The 18,905-nt window shown below is 37.3% G+C and overlaps 1 protein-coding gene across 1 annotated transcript in view; it reads left to right on the forward strand.

Annotated features, from left to right (window-relative positions):
- MAN2A1 (mannosidase alpha class 2A member 1) overlaps positions 1-18,905 on the forward strand; it is a 232,810-nt gene that overhangs the window by 35,310 nt on the left and 178,595 nt on the right. Inside the window, exon 3 of the mRNA XM_007529199.3 lies at positions 2,072-2,216. Within this exon, the coding sequence (XP_007529261.1) occupies positions 2,072-2,216 (145 nt within the window). The remainder of the gene's footprint in view (positions 1-2,071; positions 2,217-18,905) is intronic.

The following is an 18,905-nucleotide window of genomic DNA, read 5'->3' on the forward strand; positions in this document are numbered from 1 at the left end:
GTTTTTTTTTTTTTTACTAACTCCTGAATCAGATCCTGCTAGTTTTCCAGGCTGCAGTTCATAGGCCAAACAGGAAGCTGGAGACAGTGGAGATGGCTGGGTCTGGTGCCTCTAGTGTTTGCCTGGTTCAGGTTCAGATGAAAAGAAAATCCTGTGCTTGGAAGAGTTATGTGTTTCTGTGAAGCTTGGCTTTATTTTATAAGGGTACAGACCTTTTTTTTTTTTTTTTTTGTCAAAACCTGTGCTGTACAGAAAAGAGTATCAAAGCAATCAGGAGAGGTAGGCAGAATGAGACAGCAGGGTGCAGTGAGAGAGAGAGCTGCAGGTCTAAGCATGAATAGCAGAGAATGCTAACACATCCTCCTGCCCAGCTGGTTTCCAAAGATTTATTGACTCACCCTTGGGAAAGTTTTATTTCATTTATTAAAATCATAAATTCCAAAGAGACATAATTATTGCCCCTCAAATATTTTATATTTACTTAAATAACTTGCTTAATGTCTTCAAAAATGTTATGACTTGTTCAGATGCCAACTTTGTATATTTTAAATTTTAATTTTTTTTGTGGGGGAGGAGAAGGAAGCAACTAAGATTTACAGTAGATACAATCCTGGACTATAAGTCTGCATACTTCTCTGCAGCTGGTCCTGTGATGGCAGAACCTTTCATTTCCCCTTTGGTACTTACTATGACCCCTACACTGTCTTCAAATATAGAAACACATCATTTCTTCTGTATGACTTTTGTTGTTGAATTACTACTTCTGGTTGTACTTTTTTTTTTTTTTCTGAGCTCTGGTTTGCCTTTTTGTCTGTGGCTATCACCATGGTACCCAGACCAGTAGCAGGAAATCTGTTCAGTCATCTTTTCATCCCTTTCAGAGAAATGATCTGCAGATATTTTACTTCAGTGCTGTCAGCATAGTTGATCATAGCTACTTCCAGGAGTTCTAAGGAAATGTGGAATTTTTCCCCAAAGGATCCCCCCATGTCCTCTCTTCTACATCTTGAATCCCCTTTGCCATCTTGAAAGCTGAAAAGGCACAGAATGGACTATAATTTAAATTTTATCATAGGATAGTTGTGTTTAGTATAGTTACAGAGCAAAAAGGATGCACCGCTTTTTAAATTTGTGTCCAAATAGGTTATCTGAAAGGAATACTGCATAAAAAACTTAGAAAACATTTGGACACTTAAGTGAAATATATTTTTTAACTTATTTTCCCTTTTGCTGCCTTTTTTTTTTATTGTTGTAGTTATTATTGCTGTTGTTGATGTCATCATTGTTGGATAGGACAGAGAGAAATGGAGAGAGCAGGGGAAGAAAGAGAGGGGGAGAGAAAGACACTTACAGACCCGCTTCACTGCCTGTGAAGTGAATCCCCTACAGGTGGGGAGCTGGGGGTTCGAACTGGGATCCTTATGCTGGTCCTTGTGCTTTGTGCCACGTACGCTTAACCCACTGTGCTACTGCCCAGCTCCTTTTTCTTTCATTTTTTAGTGACTATATCTAACCCTATTGTAATTTTATTTTTATAATAGACAGTATAAGTAAACATAGCATATACTAAATGAGAGAACAGCTACAGATGTGTTTCTACTCAGAAACAGATTTTTAAATGCATGGAATTGATTATAAAGACAAACTCAAAAAGTAATTTTTAGTGTATTTGAAAATGCCGAAATATAGCTCAGAATCAAATTCTATCAGATTCATTTCCCTCTGTTGCTTGTTGTTCAGTTCTATCATTTGCATTGGAATTAAAGTTGGGATAGAAGGAATTGAATGACATTCTTTTTTTCTTAGAAACAGATAAGGAAGGTGATTATCAGCATAGTTATGTTGCCCAAGCAACATTTTGTACCTTTAACCTAGTGATTAAAAATTTTGTGTTTAAAATGCTTTAGTTAATGCCCACAGAAATAACTTTACATTATAATATATATATATATATATATATATATATATATATATATATGCTCAGTAATATTTTTGAGTTAATGTTTTTCAAAAGTTTGTTAACAAGTTATGCATGGTTAAACTTTTTTTGTGTGTGTCTTTTATATTTTAGATGCTAGATGTTTACAGTTTAATTCCTTTTGACAATCCAGATGGTGGAGTTTGGAAGCAAGGATTTGACATTACCTATCAAGCAAATGAGTGGGATACTAAACCCCTTCAAGTGTTTGTGGTACCTCATTCCCATAATGACCCAGGTAATATTTACACCAAAAAGAAACAGACAGTAAAAACCAAACACTAGAGGTTATTAAGCTCCTATAATCATAGCGTGTTTTAATAAAGAATCTGGCAGGGCCCATTTTCTCAAATTTTTGAGATATATGTCATTACTTTAGACAGTAGTATAATCCTTTTGTAGGCCATTATAAGTCATGTCATCAATGTATGTACTCTTAATGGATGGTATTTGTATATTATTAAGTAGGTACAGGCAGACAAGGTCTTAGCTTTTTGGGATGAAATGTTATATGCATTTAAGGTACTGATAGCTTGTTTTAGTTACTTTTTGTAAAATACTGCATGTAAATTTTATTTTGTATTCATAAGATTACATTTAAAAAAGGTAGAATGTTTCATTTAAAAAAGGTAGAATGTTTGTGGGAAAGTTTGTTTCTTGGGGCCAGGTGGTGGCGCACCTGGTTGGGAGTACATGTTGCAAGGACCCTGGTTTGAGCTCCTGGTTTCCACCTGCAAGGGGAAAGCTTTGTGAGTGGTGAAGTAGTGTTGCAGGTGTCTTTCTTTCTCTCTCCCTTTCTATCACCCCATCCCTTTTGAATTCTGGCTGTCTCTATCCAATAAATAAAGAAAAGATAAAGAAAAGAATGTTGGGGGGGGTTGGGCAGTAGCAAAGCAGGTTAAGTGCACATGGCACAAGTACAAGGATTCTGGTTCGAGCTCCCGGCTCCCCATCTGCAGAGGGGTCACTTCACAAGTGGCAAAGCAGGCCTGCAGGTGTCTTTCTCTCCTCCTCTCTGTCTTCCCCTCCTCTCTTGATTTCTCTCTGTCCTATCCAACAATGACAGCAATAACAACAATACTAATAATAACAACAAAAAGAGCAACAAAAGGGAAAAAAAATAGCCTCCAGGAGCAGTGCATTTGTAGTGCAGACACCGAGCCCCAGCAATAACCCTGGAGGCAAAAAAAAGAATGTTTGAATCTTTAAAAATTGGAGGAACATTAGAAAAACAGTTAAGAACCTTCTGTTGGTCTGGAGATATAGCAAGGTAGGGCACATACCTTGCAATGCACTCTGCCTAAGCTTGAATCCTGACACCACATGGGAAGTACAGTGGCATTGCGGGAAGCCTGACACTCTCTCTGGCTATCTAAATGAAAACAACCTGGAATGGTGAACTTGCACATATGTGAAACCTGGCTTGGCTAAGAGAAAAGAACTTTGATATTAGGCACACATGAATATGTGAGTATGAGTCTCAGCCCCATTCATTTCAGATAATCACAGGGAAGTTTTGCCTGGTAAAATCAGGTTACCTACTTCATACAGTGGAATATAAAGGTGTGTATGTCCAAAAATGAACTGAAGTCTTCATTATTGATAGTTTTACATGATGTTCTTTCATATGATGAAATTTTGTTAAGTATTCAGGCCAGAGAATTTTTATTTCCCAAGTAGGGAAGGTTGATAAAATCATAAATGGAATATAATTCAGTACGTATACTTGGTAATGTGAGAACACTTAACATAGAGTAGATATTCATTTGGACTTTTTAACAGACTTTTGGGAATATTTTTCCAAAGACTTCTTTTTGAGTAATGTATTTAACACCTGGTATATAGTGTTCACAGAGGTATCAAATGCATGACATTAGCTATGGGGGATAATTCAGCATGTTAGTGTACCTAAGGTCCCAGAGTCCAAAAGTAAAGTACTCTATACCATCATATGCCAGAGCTGAGAAGAGCTGGTCTCCCTCCACCCCATCTCAATAAATAAATAAATGTATAAATGAAGAAAGAATAAGAGAATAAAAATATGAAAGTATTCTAAAAATGTCTGACAGTTGCTGCACATCCAAATGTGACTTGATGTCTTTATCTTTGGCGTTAACATCACTTTACATTAACTTCTCCTTTTTATGTTTTGTATCACATCCCTCCTTTATCTTAGCTTTCCCCTTCAAATTGAAACTTGGGGATGAGTGACCCTGGTGAAAGACCTAGGAACTAGGAGCCAGGTAGAATCAGGCAGACATCTGGGCCCTCTTGTAAACTGCCTGTGAGTCCTTGTGCACACTTATTTTGTATATTTGTGAGACACAAAGCATGTAGGTAGAATAGCATCTTAAGCAGGAGTTAAAGATAAAGTACAAACAGTAGTGAAAATCACATCTTATCAAAACTGCTTTTACTGTTTATTCACTTGAACACCAGATTAAGTGGTACCACTACATTTACAGGCTGCACTGGAGAAACATGTTTCTATTTCTACCTAGATTCCTACTTAGTAGGTGAAGAGTGCACCCTTCTTGCATGGAATCTGAGACTGCTGTAGGACTGTAGATAGTTTTTCTTTTTCTTTTTCTCTTTTTCCTTATAAATGTCATTTACTTTAGAATATTCCCCCCTCCGTGAGTGGATTGTGGCAGTACTACATACAAAATTAAATTATTCTTTCGATTTCTCTCTGCTGATCTTGTATAGTTTAATTCTTGTCATTTAATTGAGTGTGTGATGTGATTCCATTGTAATGGCTTATAAATACATTTTTACAGTGTGTCTTGTAAGACCTACTCATGTGAGCCCATTTTTCCCTTCCTTTTTAAAAATTTTTTTAAAGAACTTTTTCCTTTCTCCTTTTCTGCCATCATAAGTTTTTACCTATCTCATTTCTCATTGTTCTGTTCATGGGCTCTTAACTGTAATAAATACAACTTACTTACTAGGCACTGTGCTAGATGTTCTATAAACAGTTAATGCTCACAGTAATTCTTGAAAGTTAGTGCCACTGTTCATATGATGATGTTCACCAGCTTGCCAAGCTGGCATAGTTACTAAGTGGCACAAGAATCTTTCCCTGTTTATCTAGATCTTGTTTCAGTTGATGACTGAGAACGTATTTTCTGTTAACTCTCTTCTCATTATCTAACCATCATATGGTGTATAGTAATTGCTAAGTTTGTGTAAAACCTTTCTGCTCTGTCTCTGTGTCCCTTCACAGCTTTTATACACACGCACACACACATGTTCATACACACTTGCACATAGGCACACATTTATTTTCAGTACTTTTGCTTGACTTGACACCCCCCCACACACACACTAGACTTTATGCTCAAATGGACTCCAGTTTTATCTTATTAGCCACTACGTCACTAATGCTTAGTATAGTAAATAGTCTACAGGGTAGACTTACTATGGTGCCAATAGAATAATGAAAAAATGTTCTGCAGAGTCCAATGAACTTTACTCCTGACATACTCTTTGATATATATATATATATATATATATATATATATATATATATATATATATATATATATAGTTTTCTTTCTTACCTTCTTTGTTTCAGTTCTGTTCCTTTAAGAAATATTTAAATATTTAAAGTACACATCAGCAATAGATGGTATTAAGCTCTTCAAGGACTGGAGTGCTTTTGCTTTTAGATTTTACTTAATGTTTGCATTATGGGTTCTTGCTATAGTTTTATGTTGTCCTGTGAGAAGACATTCTAATAAGTGTTCTGACTATAGTAAATGGATCTGACTGTTGGTATCTAAGCAACTGCAGTTTAATCTTTTTGTCTTAGTGAAAGATATTAATGACCTTTACCCTTAGGCCCTTTTCCACTTTAGGAAAAAAATAATGGTCATAAATAGGCATTTTAAAGCTAACATAATTTTTGCTATCAAGAAAAATACTAGAATCTACTAGATTTTCTGTATTTGTACTGCTTCTTACCAAAGTTGAACTAGATAAACTAAGCTATTCTGTAAAAACCTGAGCCATTCTGGGAGTATGGATCGAGTGAGCCCATGTTCAGCAGGGAAGCAATTACAGAAGCCAGACCTTCCACCTTCTGCATCCCACAATGACTGTGGGTTCATACTCCTAGAGGGATAAAGAATAGGAAAGCTATCAGGGGAAGGGATGGGATTCGGAGATCTGGTGATGGGAGTTGTACCCCTCATCCAGTGGTTCTGTCAAGTGTTTCCTTTTTATAAATAAATTTTTTTTTAAAAAAACCTGATCCATTTTGATAGTGAAAAAAATACTCTTAATGGGGGGAAAATAGGTTCACATACACTTTAAATCAAAATATAATTTTAATGGAAAACATTTTTATCATACTCCTAAATAAATATACAGTTAGGCAGTTTATTTTCTAAATAAGATTAATGAAGATTTATTTGTATATTCTGCTATAATAACTTAAAATAAATTCTAGCTCAAAAGTTTGTTTCCTCAGTGATTTTTTTTTTTCCCAGTTAGGGACATAATACTCAGTTAAAATTTTTAAAGATTTCTTTTTAAATCTTGCTTTATTTTATTTTATATGATAGAAGTGAGACTAGTTGAGAGTGAAACAGGGAAATACAGAGGAAGAGAGAGAGAGAGTGAGTCATCTGCAGCACTGTGTCATCATTTGTGAGCCTTTCCCTGCTGGTGGGGCCAGGGACTTGAACTTGGATCCTTGTACTTTGTAATGTGTGCACTCAACCAGGTTTGCCACCATACAACCCCTATTTTTTTTTCTAAAGATTTCTTTACTTAGTCCCCTAACTTAAGCAATTCTGTCATTTTATTTATGTAAATTTATTTTTTTAACTGAGTTGGTAAGATTTTACAGGAAAGATAAATTTCAAATTATTTTTGTGTTTTAGTAAAATCTCTAGCTTTGTCTTCCAGTATACATTGAGATACAAAACAGCCATGTAGTATTTTACATAGTGTTACAGGAGTTAAAACAAATTAGAATGAAATTATTAAGTAAATTCTTCTAACTTTGTATTGTTATGTTTTTGAGAAGTTTTGAATCATAGACCATGAAATTAAATGCTAGTTGACTGATACATGTTCATGTTGTATTTAATAAGCTGATTAAAACACAATTACAGCACCTGTATATCTACAATCTTAATTCTTTGCTTTCCGCTTGTTAAACTGCTGAAATATTTAGTTGATTTTACTTCAAAGAAATCACAGTGTGTAGAGAGATGATAAGGTATTTGAAATGGAAGGTTGAACAGCATATTGCTAGTCAAGCAATTTGTAAAATGAACATTAGCAAATAATCCCCATGTGGCATGAGTCTAAAACAGAAAGAAGACCTGGACCCCAGGGTCATACTGCAATATAATTTTCTTTTTTATTATAGTGATTTTTTTTATTTTTTCATATTTGTTTTTAGCAAGTGAGTGAGAAAGAGATTAGAGAACAAGTCAGCTATGACTTTATGTTGGAGCCTGGGATTGAACTTGAATGGAATCTCTGCGGCTTCAGGCATACTATTCCTGTGCTTTAATAAATTGATTTTTAGGTTCTGGAAAAATACATATATATACATTTTAGTTTTGCTTTTTTAGATAGAGACAGGAAGGAAATCAGAGAATGGAGGAGACCAAAGCACCAGAGCTCCCTTCAATGCTGTGGGAACCTGGCTGTGCACATCACATGCAGCATATTATTCAAGTGAACATTATCACCAGCTCCAAAATACTTTCTTTTGAGTATTTGTAATTTTTTAACAGGGTTTTCATTGCTCATTGAGTGAATTTGATTTTTTTTTAATATTATCTGTTTCAGGAAAATTTAAAACATTTTTGTTTTACTGTTCTACAAAACTTGAAATTCCCTCTAAATTGTCATTATTCTTAAAATGTTTGTGATACAGAAGAAAAACTTGTGAGATGTCAAAATTGATCTAGCAATATGGCCCCTCTACCTCTCTCCTATCTTCCCCTTCCCTCCGAATTTCTCTCTGTTTCTATCTAAAAATATTACTTTAGTGGGGGTTGGGCAGTGTTTACTGCATATGTTACCATGAGGAAGGATCTGGGTTCTATCCCTGCTTACTACCTGCATGGGGGATGTTACTTAAGTGGTGAATTTGGTCTCCAGGTGCTAGTCTTTCTCCTTTATCTCTTATTCCCCTCTCAATTTCTCTCTGTCCAAGCAAAACACAAAGTGGGGGGGTATCCCCCAGGAGCAGTAGAACTGTAGTGCCGGCACTAAGCCCCAACGATAACCCTGTAGTAATTTTTAAAATAAAGGTATTTTTAGGGGGCCAGGCAGTGGTGTACTTGGTTAAGCATACACATTGCAATGCACAAGGGCCTGGGTTCAAATCCCTGGTTCCCATCTGCAGGGAGAAAACTTGACGAGTGGTGAAGCAGAGTTGCAGGTATCTCTCTTTCCCTTTATCTCCCCTCCCTTCTCAATGGCTGTTTCTATGCAATTAAAAGAAGTATTTTAGTTAGTCCATGATTCTCCTGTGTTTCTTGCTTTGTGACTGTCAATTCAGAATTTGTTTGAACTTTTGATTGTTTTTTATTTTATTTTATTTTATTTATTTATTCCCTTTTGTTGCCCTTGTTGTTTTATTGTTGTAGTTATTATTGTTGTTGTCGTTGTTGGATAGGACAGAGAGAAATGGAGAGAGGAGGGGAAGACAGAGAGGAGGAGAGAAAGATAGACACCTGCAGACCTGCTTCACTGCCTGTGAAGCGACTCCCCTGCAGGTGGGGAGCCAGGGTTCGAACTGGGATCCTTATGCTGGTCCTTGTGCTTTGCGCCACCTGCGCTTAACCCGCTGCGCTACAGCCCGACTCCCAGAACTTTTGATTGTTAATAAGTTTTTCAAATTTAGCAAAACTGTAGCAGGAAAAAAACGTACACAGTTAAATTTATGTGAATATCCAACACTGAATAATTTTTCAGTATCTGTGTCCCAACTATATAGAACAAACCTAGACCAAACATTTATTCATTATCTAAAATTCAAACTTAGCTTGGCATTCTGTATCTTATTTGGCAATCTGAATTTTTAAGAAAATACTAATTTTTAATTTAAATCTTTACATAGGTTTTCAGGAATATCGGATAAGAAAATCTGTAGAATTGGTACATTAAAAAATCTGGATAAGCTGGTTTTGACTTTGGCCTATTTCTTCAGAGCACTTAGCACCTAACAGATGTGATCTTTAAATATTTTATGGTTTTCCTCATTTTAATTATCCTTGTTTATCTTTCAAGTCTGAGGGCCTCTGAGTTTACCAGTTCTTTGGTTATACAAATAATTGCTGATGTTTATAGGCATTTACTGTGTATCTGCCATTATTCTAGACACTCTTCATATACTGTATCCATTAATGATGTCAGCAACTTTATTACAAAAATACTGTTGTTTTTATTTCAGAGAAGAGAACCGAGGCAGAAGAGAGTACAAGTTTTACCTTACTTTAATTAATTAATTAATTTCTTTTTACCAGAGTATTGTTTAGCTATGGCTTATCTTGATGTGGAGATTGAAGCTGGCACTGAGGGTCTCTTTGCATAACTATTATGCTATCTCCTCCACCCACTATTACTACTTTAGATAGAGGCAGAGAACCAGAGAGAGAGACTGACTGAGACCACAGCACCAAAACTACTTCAGTGTGGTGGGGACTAGTCTCAAACCTGGGTCTTGTGCAAGGCAAAGCAGCAGCCCAGCCCAGCTAAGTGTTTTGTCCTTAACATGGCTGGGTTGGTTCTGGAATTAGTGCTTGCAGCTATTACTTAGTTCTTCCTTTTACAGGTTACACTTCGGAAAGCACAGGCAGAGAGTCTAGGAAAAGTCTTTTGACCAAATGTCATCTACATTAGTATTACTAATAAGAAATATTTTATTAATTTAGGATATTAGCTACCTTATACTATTTTCTACCCATTTTTTTTCTTTTACTCTTTCTGGCCTGTTCTTACTGATATTAATGTTTCTTTTTTTTTTTTTTTTTTTTCCCCCACCCAACTTTTTATATTTTTAAAAATATATATTGTGGTCCGGGAGGTGGCGCAGTAGAAACATTGGATTCTCAAGCATGAGGTCCCAAGTTCAATCCCCGGCAGCACGTGTACCAGAGTGATGTCTGGTTCTTTCTCTCCTATCTTTCTCATAAATAAATTCTTAAAAAGATAAATAAAAATATATATTAAGTGAGGGAGATAGCAATAATGGTTATGCAAACATTCTAATGCCTGAGGCTCCGAGATCTCATGTTCAGTCCCCGGAACCACTATAACTGAGCAGTGCTCTGGTAAAAAAAAAGAAAAAGGCCAGGCAGTGGCGCACAGGGTTAAGCGCACATAGTATAAAATACAAGGACCCAACAACAGCAATAACAATAACAAGGGCAGCAGAAATGGGGAAAAATGGCCTCCAGGAGCAGTGGATTCATAGTGCAGGCACGGAGCCCCAGCAATAACCCTGGAGGCAAAAACAAGGAACAAGGATCCGTACAAAGATGCAGGTTGGAGACCATGCTCTCCAACCTGCAGGGGGTCTGCTTCACCAGTGAAGCTGGCTCACAGGTGTCTTTCTCCCTGTCTCCGTGGCCCCTCTCAATTTCTCTCTGTCCTATCCAATAAAATGGACAAAGTGGCCTCCGGAAGCAGTGGATTCGTAGTGCCCACACCAAGCCCCAGCGATAATCCTGGAGGCCAAAAAATAAATAAATACAATTAAAAAATAATTTTGGATAGACAAAAATTGAGAGGGAAGGAGGAAAAGGAGAGGGAGAGAACACTGCTCAGGGAAGTATCCCCTACAGGTGGGGACCTGGGATTTGAACCAAGGTACTGGCACTGTAACATGCAAACTAAAGGGTGCGCCACTGCCTGCCCTCCCTTTTATATATCTATTCATGAGAATGAGGGAACCAGAAGAGCACCCTAGCTAGCAATGTGTGATACCGGGGACCGAAGTCCCAACCTCCTGTTTCTGAGGGTTCTTGGCCTGGGCTTCTGTTAGGAATACAATCTCAGCTTTAGAAAAGCACGCCAGATGTGGAGGAGGACCTAGGCTGGGGGTGAGTGTTTTGCAGAAAACTGAGACGTGTTACACATGTACCAACTACTGTATTTCTGTATTTACTGCAAACCATTAATCTCCCCAATTAAAAAGAAAGAAAGAAAGAAAGAAAGAAAGAAAGAAAGAAAGAAAGAAAGAAAGAAAGAAAGAAAGAAGAAAGAAAGAAAGAAAGAAAAAAGCACGCCAGAGTGGGAGCAGAAGGGATCTGGCTTGCCGCCCCCCACCAACGTGGCAGTCCCCGTTCCCGAGGGTCACAAATCATGATGCTGGCGGCATGGCAGGTGCCACTATCAGGTCGCTCGCTGGTGGCTGGATGCCCTGACCTCGGTGTCGGAGAGGGACGCTGCGGGGTGGGCGGGCTGGCCGGCAGCTGTGCCACGTCGCTGCCGGAGACGGCCCCCCAATGTTTCTTTTTTTAACTTAAAAATCTTTTAAAACTTTTATTTTATTTGATAGGACAGAGAGAAATTTAGAGGGAAGGGGGATAAAGAAGGAGAAAGACAGACACCTATAGCACTGCTTCACTGTGAAGCTTTTCCTTGCTGGTGGGGACTGGGAGCTTGAACCCAAGTCCTTATGCACTGTAATGTGTACATTTAACCAGGTACACCACATCTTGGTCCCCTGAAATTAATGTTTCTATCCTTTAGTACTTCATTGCACATGAGATGGTAAGTGATTCTCTTCATTGTTCTGTATTTTATAACTGGGAAGTGATTTATTTTTTATTATCTTTATTTATTGATTGAATAGAGATAGAAATCGAGAGGGAAGGGAGGGATATATAGAGGATGAAAGACAGAGACACCTGCAGCACTGCTTCACCACTTGTGAAGCTTTCCCTTCTTCAGGTGGGGAGTGGGGGCTTAAACTCAGATCCTTGCGCGTTGTAACATGTGCGCTCAACCAGGTGCGCCACCACCTAGCCCCCAGGGAGTGATTTAAAAGCAACATTTTTTCAACTTTTTAAATGATCTCTACTCTTAAAAACTTTTATGACATGCCCAGTATTTCTCTGATCATAAAACTAAGTAGTTTCCTTTCTTAAACTAAGAGTAACTTCAATAATGTCTCTCATATTATACATACTTTGTATTATTTCAAACAATCAAGCTCTGTTTGGGGGAATTATTAGGTCTGAAGTATCCTTGTTTAATAGAGTATGGATGAAGACTTTAACAAGGGAAGGAAATGATTTAGCACAGATTTATTATTTAGCACAGATATTATTTTGGAGGTTAGTTGACAATTGCAGGTATTGAATTTCAAGGTATGCAGTTTTTTTTTTCTTTAATAAATGAGTAAGGGGTTACAGTTGGACATACTTTAACAGCTGCAAGATGAATAAAACTCCAGTTATACTGACAGGAAAGCAAAGAGGTTCTTTTCCTGCAGGATAAAGTTTCTGGTGACATCATCCTATATAGTTTCAAAAAGTGCTGTATCTAAAACAGCTTAGTGATAATAAAGCTGATATGCTTTGAAAACTTATATGACACTGAATCGCTTCGAAAAAGGTTGGCTTACTTGGAAACCCAAGTTCAAAAGCATTCAGAGGAATCAGCAGATTTACAAGGCTCTGAAGAACACATAGGTCTTTGGAAAAGTCTCAGCTTCATCTTTTGATATTTCTTCGTTCTTGGAAACTTTAGTTTTTATCAGATTCTCTTCATTTTGTTTCCTTTGCATCCTATTTTCTCCTATTTCCACTGCCATCCACAACCATACTTTAATAGAATTATTGAGGTACTTGTATTTTCTGTTTTTATCCTCTGCTTTACTGTCTTAGTTTATCTTTCATATTTTTTGTACATTTATTTATTTTTTTATTCAATTCTTTTATTTGACCATCAGGGTTCTCTCTGAAGCTCAGCGTCAACATGGCTACACTATTTCTGGTGGCCTTATTTCCTCCTCCCTCAATCCCCCCCCCTTTTTTTTTGGTAAGGGGTTAAAGACAGAAACAGAGAAGGAAAGATACCTGCAGCATTGCTCTTTTACTTTTGAGGGCTCCCTCCAAAAGTTATTTCTGAAAGTACATATTAGAAAACCTTAATTTCCTTCCAAGTTTTTCTTAAGAAGTAGGATGAGATAGAAGGGTTTCAGTGAACTGACTCCAACCTCCCAGTTCTTATTTTTACATCTCACCTTCCATCTTTAATTGGCAAAGAAGCCACATCCAGCTACTTCTAGTCCCTGATATTGACACATACTTTCATGGCTTAACTATCTTTTCCAAATGCTCTTTTCTTTTTTTTTTTTTTTTTAATTTCTTTATTGGAGGGTTAATGGTTTATAGTCAGCAATAAAATATAATAGTTTGTACATGTGTAACATTTCCAAATTGTCCACATAACAATTCAACCCCCACTAGGTTCAAATGCTTTTTTCTTTACATACCTCCTTTATCCTGATGATGAACAATCTTAGGTTTTCTTCTCTCTTCTTCCAGTAGGAATTTACTATTTCTCTATTCCCATGGCTTTTTTTTTCCCCAACACTCTCAGCGTAGAATCTGTTTTTATTTAGCTAGGCTTTATTGGTTTGCCTTTATTGGATATTTGGTTTCTGTTTGAATGAGTAAACTAAAGTAGAAGATTAATTAAAACCCATTTAACCCAGGGGGAAAAACAAGCTTAACTTATAATAGAAATATTGGAATTAAAATTAATCATTGGTATATTTTCAGTTATGGCAATTCCAATTAAGATTGTGCGGCCTCTTACATCTAAGACTGGATTTTATAGTTGAATATTAAAGGATTTATTGTGGTGGAGAAAATTGATCATTTATTGACTGAATAACTCTTACTAAAATAAAGGAGCTTTATGACCCCTATTTGTATTTATTTTTAAATTTGAGAGATGGGCGATACGTAAAGCTGAAGTTAAGTTTTGAGATCTTTATTATCTAGATATAATTATTTTTGATTTATATCTTTCTATGTAGCTATCAACTTTTAGGAAAAGATAAAAAAAATAAATAAAAATTAACAATATTATTGGTATTTTTTTATTTTTGGTTTCTGTTTTAGTTTAAGCAATATATTTGCATTTGTACTGTGCATTCCACATACTGTTTTTTTTCCCCTAGTCATTTGGCTGTGTACGTTAGTCATATTTCATGTACTTATTGAACTCTTGTAGTCTTTGCACCAGATTCAAGAGAATTTTCTAGTTTGAAGTTTAGATTGTTGAGTGTGCCCAGATTTTTTTGCTAAAATGTGCAGGATCTAGGGCAAACATAAATAGAATTGATCAATCCTAGGTTTGAATATTTAGACATTATAAATCAAACAAGCGCATTGCTAGATTAGCTCCTTTACTGTCATCTTGAGTGACGGCTTAGTGACCTGAAAGTCCAAATATGGGTTTTCAGAGATGGAAGTGGTGGTGGTGGTGGTGGTGGTGGTGGTGGTGGCGGCGGTGGTGGTGGTGGTGGTGGTGGTGGTGGTGGTGGAGGTGGAGGTGGTGTGTTTGGTCTGTGAGACAGCCCATTTTCTTCTTTGTAAACTTGGACGTGTGTGTGTGTGTGTGTGTGTGTGTGTGTGTGTGTGTGTGTGTGTGTGTGTGGTTTGTGAGACAGCCCTTTCTCCTCTTTGTAAACCTGGCTTTGTCTGTGTGTGTGGTCTGTGAGACAACTCATACTCCTCTTTGTTAATCTGGCCTTGTCCTAATCAGACCTCCAAGCATTCTTTCCATAACAGTACAGCATTCTTTTGGCCACTACTGTGACAAAGTCAAGGTCAGCTGGCAAGAAAGAGTTGATATGTATGGTCCTGGTAGGCTTTTTATTTTACGTATTTATTTTAATGAGAGAGAGAGAGATGCAGAAAGAGAGACAGAGACACTACAACACTGTACAGCTCTGGTTTATAGTGGTGCTTGGGCTTGAACCTAGGAGCTCAAAGCCTTGACATTGGACATGTAAGTCCTTTGTATAACTATTATGCTCTAGGTTCTTTCTCTCTTTTGCTTAAATATTTCTTTTTCTTTTTTTATTATTGATTTAATATTAATTGACAAGACCATAGGATAAGAAAGGTTCAGTTCCACACAGTTCCCACCAACAGAGTTCCTCATCCCATCCCCACCACTGGAAGCTTTCCTATTCTTTATCCCTCTGGGAGTATGGACCCAGGATCATTATGGTATGCAGAAGGTAGAAGGTCTGGCTTCTGTAATTGCTTCCCCACTGGACATGGGTGTTGGCAGAACAATACATACTCCTAGCCTGTTTCTATCTCCCTAGTGGGGCAGGGCTCTGGAGAGATTGAGTTCTAGGACACATTGGTGAGGTTGTTTCCCCAGGAAGTCAGGTTGGCCTCATGGTAGCAGCTGCAACTTGGTGGCTGAAAAAGCATTAAGGTATAAATAAAGCAAAACAAATTGTTTAATAATCAGGAACCTAAAGGTAAGAATAGAGCAGATGAGATTTGGGGGTTTGGAAAAAGCTAGGAAATAGGCTCTTTTTTAAAGAAATTTTTTTAGGATTTACTTTGGTGAGAGAGAGGGAGAGGGAGAGAGGAAGAAGAAGGATAAGGAGAAGAAGGAGGAGGAGGAGAAGAGGAAAGTAGTAGTAGTAGTAGTAGTAGTGTGGGAGGGGGAGAAAGAGAATGACTAGAACACTGACTTGGTATGTGTAGTACCAGGGAATCTAAACTGGGGCCTCAGGTTTGCAATGTTGTGTTCTACCCATTGAACTGAACCACCCCCTCGTCGCCCTGTTAGACTCTCAGAACCTGTTGGTGCTGTTTTTGACATGGATATCTCGCTCTTACTGTTCTGAATTGGTAGGATAGGACAGAGTATCTCTATATAGGTAAGCATATGATTTTTCCTGTGCATTTATAATATGGAAAGAGATGTGATCAAAAGAACAGTAGAATCTAAGAATTCATTTCTTGAGGTGAGGCCTTCTTGCCAATATCCTACCCTTGAAGCAAAATATACCCTTGAATTGAAAAAGCCCAAATGTTTCTTAAGAGAATAAGAGTTTCATAAAGTATAGATTTCAAGCTGTGTCTAGAGTGAAATAATAAAAAAAATGTTTTATTAGTGAGCAGTTGCTAGGTACTTAATTATTTGTGTATATTAAAATGAACAATTTTCATTTTATATTTTAGAACTTAAATTTTTAAATTGATTTTTAATTTTGGCATAGTCTTTTATTATAAACCTTCTAATTGTATACCCATTGCTTTAAATTGTTATTTAAAAAAGCTATGGATATGTTGTTAGAGTAAAAAAGTAATAAAGTAAAAGGTATCCTGAATGCTTTTCTAGCCCTAGTTCAATTTCCAAGTGTATTTAAAGTTAAGACAAAGGCTGTGAATTGACCACTTAAATAAATCAGTTTGTAGCTCAATGTCCTAAGATTATTAAATCTAGAGATAGGAATATAATTTTATGCCACAGAAATTCATCCCATATAATTTTTTATTATGAAATACTACCTCTTTGATTGGTCTCATGTTAATATACAGTTGTAATTTTATAGTAATTTAGGAACAGAAAGAGCCAATTCAGTGTAAAAGAGAATATTTTGATTACTCTGTTGTATAAGAGCAATAAAAGCTAATTTACTGTTATATTACTCAATATTGAAAGCTGCAAGAGGCTATTTTTTAGTTCATTCTTCATTGTGCTATATTCTAGTGATATTAGTATCTCTTATAGATGAATTTTATGGAAGGCTTTGAAGTTGACATCTCCGAGCTTGTATTTTGGCTCAAGTAAATATCTTTGACATAGTTTCTGCATGATTGTTGAAGGGCAAATGAAGTGTTGACGGCAAAGTGGATTAATCAGTCACTCTGAACACTTCTGTGATAAACTATTCTTTGAAGCGGTTTTAATTCATAACTGCTGAAGTAATTGCACCTTGCTTACTAATCAACAAAAGGCTATTTTCTTCTAAATTTGTTTGTTCTTTAATACTTTTATTACTAACTTAGTTTTGGAGCTCATCCACTATTCATAGTTTTAAAAAATTTTTTATTTGTGATTCAATATTGATTTACAAAATTACATGTCAACAGGGGTATAATTCCACACTGTTACCACCATCAGAGTCCTGAATCCCAAGTCCCTCCATGCAGACCACCTAAGTTCTCCCAAGGTTGCAGACATGGATTAACTGTCATCTCTACAACTGTCTCCATTTGTACATAATTGCTCCATTTTTCTTCCAGGTCCAATCCCTTCTTCCCCTCCAAGCCACACATAACCCTATTACTACATCCAAGTATCTCTCCCCTTTTTGTCTCCTCTCTCTCTGAAACCAGTTCAGAGGCCTTTTATCCTGATCCTTCTATCACCCCCCCCCTCCCCACTGGGAGTATGGACCAAAGTTGTTTTTGGGGTGCAGAAATTAGGGGTTCTGGCTTCTGTAATTGCTTCTTCACTGGATTTGGGTGTGGGCAGGTTGATCGATACTCCCAGCCTGTTTCTGTCTTTCCCTACTTGAGTAGGACTCTTGAGAGGTGAGGTTCTAGGACACATTGGTGAGATTGTCAGCCCAGAGAAGTCAGGAATGGAATCATGGTAGCGTCTGCAAGTTGGTGTCTGGAAGGTGGCAGGATATAAAGTGAGACAAATAGTTAATGAATAGGAACCAAAAAGTTGGAACAGAGCAGATGAAATTAGGGATCGCAGGGTGGAAGAAAGCTAGGGAGTCCATTTTAGGCATGTTTCTAGGGGCCTGTGAGTATGGTAGGTTTTGCATAAGTTTGATAGCTAGCATGAAGGTGGATAAAAAACATTGTCTCGGAAAATGGTGTGAAAGTAGAGAAAAGGGCTAGAGAGGTGAATTAGAGAAAGTAGCTCCCATTCTTGAAAATATCCTGTGGATAGAATAAACTATTTACCTCCATCAATCTGATCCAGGGGTATATATATATATATATTTAGCACCAGAGCCCATGTAACCTCTAAGTCTCTATTGGTCTGAGCTTGCTCCTCATGGTCACAACTGGGAACAATGCAGGCTGCACTCATTTGAGGTTCAATCTTCCTCAAGTTGCAGGGCAGGGTACGCCATCCTCTTTTCAGAGACTGGGGCAGTCCCTACCATAGCTGCTCTATGGTGAGAGCAAGGTCCTGAAAGGGCCCACAAAAGGACTTGTGACTGCATCCTGTTAGAAGTGACCAGTGGTGGTGCAAGAGGGATCCTTTAGAGGTCTAGGCCCATCATATTTGTGTGGGAATCCAAGGATTCTCTGACTAGGGCCCCAGATGATGAGGGAGGTGTTGTGATACTGACCAAAAGGGCCATTACTAAGTGAGCCAGTCTCTTGCCCTTATCCAACTTTTGTAGTCTTCTCTTTGTCTGTTGACCTTAGACTTTCTCCCAGTTATTTAAGCATTGAGTGCCATTTGTTCAGCCCAACTAGAATTAGTTTTTTAGGATCTGTATTCTTTGGGCCTTTCTTTTAGATTGCTAAGCTAAGCTAATTTGGACTGTCTAATCATTTAGAGAATTTGTGATGCCTTCTTTAGGCACTATAACTAGGATTTCAAACTTATTATGTCTAAGCCTAATTATCAAGAACTGTTGAATACTATTACTTTGAGTTATATAGTTGCCCTAGCTTATAGCTATATGTACACCTGTACCCAGTGCCCTAAATGCTACCCCATACCTAGTATCTGTAACTTTGTTAGATGATGTACCATCTGAAGTATGGATATAGGTTGTCTCATGTGATAGGAAAGGTCTCACCAGGTTTGAAGAGATTTTTTTTTAATTTTTTATTTAAGAAAGGATTAATTAACAAAACCATAAGGTAGGTGGGGTACAACTCCACACAATTCCCACCACCCAATCTCCATACCCCCCCCCCTCCCCTGA

The sequence above is a fragment of the Erinaceus europaeus genome, chromosome 11 (assembly GCF_950295315.1).
Source record: "Erinaceus europaeus chromosome 11, mEriEur2.1, whole genome shotgun sequence".
Taxonomy (NCBI): Eukaryota; Metazoa; Chordata; class Mammalia; order Eulipotyphla; family Erinaceidae; genus Erinaceus; species Erinaceus europaeus.